This window comes from Rutidosis leptorrhynchoides, chromosome 7 (assembly GCF_046630445.1).
Source record: "Rutidosis leptorrhynchoides isolate AG116_Rl617_1_P2 chromosome 7, CSIRO_AGI_Rlap_v1, whole genome shotgun sequence".
Lineage (NCBI taxonomy): Eukaryota > Viridiplantae > Streptophyta > Magnoliopsida > Asterales > Asteraceae > Rutidosis > Rutidosis leptorrhynchoides.
This window is the reverse complement of record NC_092339.1, coordinates 8,200,545-8,207,119: the sequence shown is the minus strand read 5'-3', so window position 1 is coordinate 8,207,119 and position 6,575 is coordinate 8,200,545. Positions and strand designations below refer to the sequence as shown.

Below are 6,575 nucleotides of genomic sequence, written 5' to 3'. Positions count from 1 at the left end.
GAACAAAACCCCGAACAATACCCATCACCTCCATAGCTATAACCCATAATTTTCCTAGCTTCATCCCGTTTGAAAAACTATTTTGAAATTACTTGGACAACACTCCGTCGTAATATTTTATGTATAATAATAATATCTTGAAATAATACAGAGTAAATATATATATGTAAGTCGATTGAGAGAGTTTAGAGAAAAATATTTTCAAGTTTCTATGAAATAATGAAACCTATTGAATTCTATTTATAATAGATTTTTGAATTATTAAAGTGAATTATTAAAGTATGAATTATTAAAGTGAATTATTAAAGTATGAATTATTAAAGTGAATTATTAAAGTGAATTATTAAAGTTTGAATTATTAAAGTGAATTATTAAAGTAAATTATTAAAGTTTGAATTATTAAAGTGAATTATTAAAGTTTGAATTATTAAAGTGAATTATTAAAGTATGAATTATTAAAGTGAATTATTAAAGTATGAATTATTAAAGTGAATTATTAAAGTATGAATTATTAAAGTAAAAGTAAAGTAAAAGTTTAAGTATAGTAAAAGTATAAAACTATATACGTATAATACGCGTATAAATATATATAATATTAATTTATATCGTTATATATATTTAATAAAATAAAATATAAATATCGTTATCTTTATCATACTGGTTAGGTAATGAGTTGTCAAAAGTGGTTCTAGATATTTATAAATGTTATATACGTTTTAATAATAAAGTTCTTTTTAAACTGAAAACGTTTTGTACGCTTGAAACTAAATCGAGTACTAATAAATTTGGTTTTCCAAAAATAGTTATATTCCAAATCATCATTTAAAAATGTTTTATCTAAATCGTAAAACGTTTTCGATATTATGAAAACTAATCATTATCTTACCAAAAGGCACGAGATAATCATTGTAAAGCATGTATTGAAAGTTAAGCAGTAACTTTTGTCTAATTCCCATTAATGACACTTTTGTTCTTACTTGTAAATCACATTATCAATTATTCCGAATACAGTTAAAATTAAGGGTTTCCTAATTCAAAGTGGACCTCATAACAGAGACTCGTAATCATAATTCAATGTATCTGATAATTCAATCATATGATATTATCTTTTAATTCCGTCAATAATTATATTGAACAAATATTGAAACAAACTAGTTTATGTAAAGTATTATATATCTAATACTTTGTTAATGTTCTTAAGCCATATAATAGACTTCGTAACTTATTCTCATATTAATCAAACGTTTAATGTTTCATTAATATTTCTTAATTTAATAATCACACATATGTATATGTTCATACATATCTATTTACACATAATTGTTCGTGAATCGTCAGGCATGGTCAAAGGGTAATTGATTACATGAATATAGATTTCAAAACTTTCGAGACTCAACATTACATATTATGCTTATCGTGTCGGATACATTTAGAGATTAAAGTTTAAATTTGATCGAAAATTTCCGGGTCATCACAGTAAATGTGTACAATACAATACTCTAACCACTTAATGGTGTATGAATCAACTTTGATTGATGATGTTTACAGATTACTTTGATTGATGGTGTTACTTTTGTATCTCGGTTTTTATAATAGTATATTTGTTCTTTTGCCAAAAAAAAAAAAAAAAAAAAAAAAAAAAAAAAAACAATTATGTATCGTTCACCTGTATTGTCGTCAGATGGCTTCATCATCACCTCATTATACGTTTTTGTAAAAATTTTAAAATAATAATAGTACTCCGTATATTCTTATAAAATACTCCGTAAAAATAAATAAATAAAAATACGGAGTAACTTTCCGCCCCTGGTTGGTATAAAAGACTCAAGAGCAAATCTCATTCACAGAATCAAAGGTCGCCATTGCTCGGCCATTTCCTCCCGAATCTCACTATGTCAGCTTCAGGTTTGTAACTTGTTGTATTCAATTTTTTAAATTTGAATTTAGTTGAAGAAAATATAGATACATAGACTCTGCAACAAAAACTAAACATTGTGAAAACAATTCCTTGAATCTTCTACTGATCAAACAAAAATGACGATAGTACCCCTCTTCAATGGTATCACAATCTCCAAAACCCTAAGAAAAACATCAGCTTCGATTCCGAAATTATCGGTTAACAATTATTTCAGCCGAATTCAACATCCTCTTAGATTAACATATGCAACAGATCTCAAACATAAATTTGGGCGTAGTTTAATTTTCAAATCCCACACGCCAAAATTGGTAGCCTGTAACACTCAGATAAAATCACTATTCACCGGAATCGTTGAAGAAATGGGAGAAGTGAGACAATTAGGTTTCGATGAATCAGGTGAATCATTTGATATGATAATTCATTCGCCAACTGTATTCCAAGACGTTAATCTTGGCGACAGTATTGCCGTAAATGGAACTTGTTTAACCGTAACAGAATTTGACTCCGAACGGTTGGAGTTTAAAGTCGGGTTGGCACCCGAAACTTTAAGAAAAACGTCGTTAATCGAACTTGCAAAAGGTTCGGTTGTTAACTTGGAAAGAGCGGTGAAACCGTCTACGCGAATGGGCGGGCATTTTGTGCAGGGGCACGTGGATGGTACAGGGGAAATTGTTTCGTTGGATCCAGAAGGGGATTCGTTGTGGATTAAGGTGAAAACGTCTCCTGATATATTGAAGTTTATTGTGCCGAAAGGGTTTATTGCTGTTGATGGGACTAGTTTGACTGTAGTAAATGTGTTTGATGATGAATCGTGTTTTAATTTTATGTTGGTTGAGTATACACAACAGAAAGTAGTGATTCCGTTGAAGAAAGTTGGGCAAAAGGTGAATTTGGAAGTCGATATATTGGGTAAATATGTTGAGAGGCTTCTCAGTACCGGATTTGTGGAGAGTATCAAGTCAAGATGATGATGGTAATCATGATCATGATGCAATAGATCCAATTTGAGGTACTTGTTTTTCAGCTTTCGGTTTGAACTTGAGTTACAATTACATTATTTGTGTAATAAACATTGCGATTATTAAGCTTACTCTTATGGTTTTCGAATATGCGTTTTATATTCTTGTGGTCTGTTTCTTAAATTTTCTAAGATGTTCATAGCGCAGCTTTATAAAGTACAATATAATTATATAAGTATACTAGTTTGTGACCAAGAGGGCATAGTTAGAGGCCAATAAAAGATCAAAATAATCCTTAATATACGTTGTTTGTATAATGCAAATTAATCTGACTTGTTAAAAAGAGGTGTATTCAATAGTTAGAGGCCAATAAAAGATCAAATTAATCCTTATAGTAGGTTTTTTCTAATTTTTTTATTTTTTTATTATTTTTTTTTATAAGTTGTGGTGTATATCTTTAAGGATACCATGTAAATTGGTGTTTTCCCCAAGTAATTTTTGAATGGGCTTGGGATTTTTGTTTACACTAGAACAAGGCTTGACAAAAACCGACTTTTGACCAGACTTTTTGCGTTGACCGACTAATTAGACGCTTTTGGGCGAAACGGGATGGACTAGTCACCAAAGTACCGCAACGGGAGTCACAGCCGCCGTTTGCAAAAGAGTGATCTGGTGGACAACAAAGAAGAATCAGTTAAATGGATCATATCAGATTATATGATCCAGATTAAAACCTGACCCATTGATAAACTTGCTGCTGATTGTCCTAAGCAACAAGAACGGCAAAAGAGTGTACCCTTTATACCACTTTTTCATACATCGTTCATGTATTTGAGCTCACAAACTATGTTGCTGATGACCTTGAAGGAGAATCTCAAATTGTATTTACTACTTTAATTTAGGTTAAACCAGTGACTTTTTGGGTTCCCAGAATCAGGGATCTCAAGTACGATATCAGGTCTATCAGTAGTAAGTATTGTAAGGTTCAGTATGGTCACATCGGATTCTTAGACTTCTAATAAATATCAGTAGGTTCATGAAGAATATATAAGCTATGACCCTCTGACATATATAGTGGAACATGAAATTTGGTATCTAGAAATTAAAAATCATTAGGATGCGTTTGTTTCTTTAAAGTTATTATAGCAAGTTTGTGACTTGATGTTGAAACAATCAATTTTGAGGTATTGGCAAAAACTTAGTTCCAATTTAGGGTCATATATTGATCTGCAGGCGCTAGTTATGAAATGTGTAAGAAAACTGCTACTGTTCGAGGTAAACGTATAATACTTGAGTATTTTTAACCTCTGTGTATGGCTTATAAATTATACGTAGATCGGATGAGTCTCATAATATTAAATTTACTCCAATAATTAGTTTGGAACATATAATTGATCAGTACCTGTAGCTGCATTGACATCAACACCTTCAAGCAGTTGTTCCTTCCACATTCTAAAGCTCTCATCATCCTGAAACATCACCTCTTATGATCAAGAGCATTTTATTATCATCATAATATTATTATTTTTTTGTTTATTCTTAAAACCTTATCCTAACAGCCTCTGTAGATTCAGAGGTATCATCTTTCTCTTCATTTTTATTATCACCCATGTCGTCTTTCAAATCTCATAACAATGTCCAAATTATAAAAACGGTCATAAATCGAGAAACTCCGCTACCTACAACGCAACTTGAATTTTTTCGCTTTGAATCTCATAATAATGTATAAACTATAAACACGTTCTAAAATCAAGAAACTCTGCTACTGGATCATTATTAACATGCCAATGGCGGAACTTTAATTTTTTTCCCAAAGGCAAAAAGTAAAATATGAACTAACAGTGTAACTTTAATGGGCCATTAAGGTATAATTATGTATACTATATACAGTATATACTATTACATAATCGTAGATATTACACTGATAATCCAAACATTTGGGGACCATAACCCCTTTGTCTCCGCTAGTTACGTCACTAAACAAGGGTATTTGTGTTTATGTTGATTTTTAATCTTTTAGTAGTATGTTTATGTTAATATTGACATAACAAGTTATGAATGTTTGGGTAAAAAGATATCATTATTATGGTTTTTTTACAATTTACGATCAAGCAAGACGTTGAATAAAATTGATCATAGACAAAATAGTTATATGTGCTCACCTTACAACAAGTTTAATGCTCACATGATAATTGGCTCAAGATCCATGTTATTCTCGAGCCGTCCGAGGCTATTATTGTTAGTGATCCATCATCTAAGGTGTTAGGTGTTGACTTATAAGATTGTCAACCGAAATGGGAAGAGAATTGATCGGGAGACCGTAGATAAAAAGATGAAGAATGGGAAGAGAATTGATCGGGAGACTGTAGATAAAAAGATGAAGAAATCGGTGTCATAGCGCATTTTGGCGCATGTGTTTTGTTGTAAGTTATGGGGCAATGTATAGGTTGAGTGTTGGTTGGTATTTTTCATGGTTTGGTTTTCGTCTTGTTATTGTTTAGTTTGAGGCTCGGTGGTAGATAGTGCTAGTTTTTGTTTTCTATACACTTTCTAGGTTCGAGCCTCTAAGCTTTCGTATAGTATCTTTTGGTGTACTTCGTTTTCCTTTGAAATACGTTCTCGTTCCTATACGAGTTTGTGTTATTTTTGAAAGGAAAAAAAAGATCCATATTATTATACACGTTTTTAGTTGATAGTGACAGCTCAAGGGTTAGCATTAACAATTAACAAAACTCAATTAATTAAATGTCTTTGAATCGGAATGTTTGCGTACAACAAAATGGTACTATAATTCGACCGGTCTACCAAGACGTTGTAAAGAATTTGATCATTGACATAAGTTCTTTTTCTTTTAACAACAGTTTGGGATCACCCAGTGGAACTAAACCACCCACGCAATCATCTCCCGCATTTGCATAACTCGTCCTCAACTGCTGCCCTGAAGGAAACCCGAACCAAAATGAATGTTATTGGAATTTGATTTCTCTTTTTTTGGGTCATTTGATTGTTGTTTTGGACATATTGTACTTCGCCTTCTCTGTCTCGGTCAGTTATGTTTCTTTAATTCTCGTGTTTTTCAAACTTTTCGATATCTTGGGATAGATATCGAAAGGTTTGAAAAACACGAAATTACAATATGTCCAAAACATATTGTAAATATATAAAAATTGAGTTCGTGAAAACTTTGGCCACGGGAGGTGGACGGTATTCATGTAATCCACGATATGCGCTATAAAGTTCAATGGCACACGGATTCAACGATTTGTTGTGATCACCTAAATATGGCAATTAGGCGAAAGAGGATACTGTCATAAAAAGGCTCCATATTGTAATACAGTAATAAATGTTTATTAACGTAAATGAGATGAACATTAACTAAAGAATCATTTCTAATATTTACCCATAAATAACCACTAATATCAAAAATTGACAACACAAAGTTAGCTTTTTTTATTTGTTTGTTTGCTGACCCATGTTCAACTGTCATCCACTGCTTACCTATACGGCTCGGCTGTGAACTATCACCGACTCTGGAACTCCGTTCTTTTGCCATCAATGTCACATAGATTTTGTGGGGTGTCATATTGACAAAGTAGACAAAAAGAGTTTTTTTTTTGTAATATTAACTTTTTCAAGTGACTCTCATCTAAATTTCTCCGTATGTTCTATGATTTAATGTAAACCATGACATGTTTTTT

At 31.6% G+C, this 6,575-nt stretch overlaps 1 protein-coding gene across 1 annotated transcript; it reads left to right on the top strand.

Moving 5' to 3' along the window:
* The first annotated feature begins 1,972 nt into the window (after nucleotides 1–1,972).
* LOC139858376 (riboflavin synthase-like) lies at nucleotides 1,973–2,902 on the top strand. The gene has a single exon (XM_071847228.1). The coding sequence runs from the start codon at nucleotides 2,035–2,037 to the stop codon at nucleotides 2,884–2,886; it is 852 nt and encodes a 283-aa protein (XP_071703329.1). The 5' UTR covers nucleotides 1,973–2,034; the 3' UTR covers nucleotides 2,887–2,902.
* Nucleotides 2,903–6,575: the final 3,673 nt, after the last annotated feature.

Excerpts from the sequence above, each read along its gene's own strand:
- LOC139858376 (XM_071847228.1), top strand. The coding sequence starts at position 2,035 with ATGACGATAGTACCCCTCTTCAATGGTATCACAATCTCCAAAACCCTA.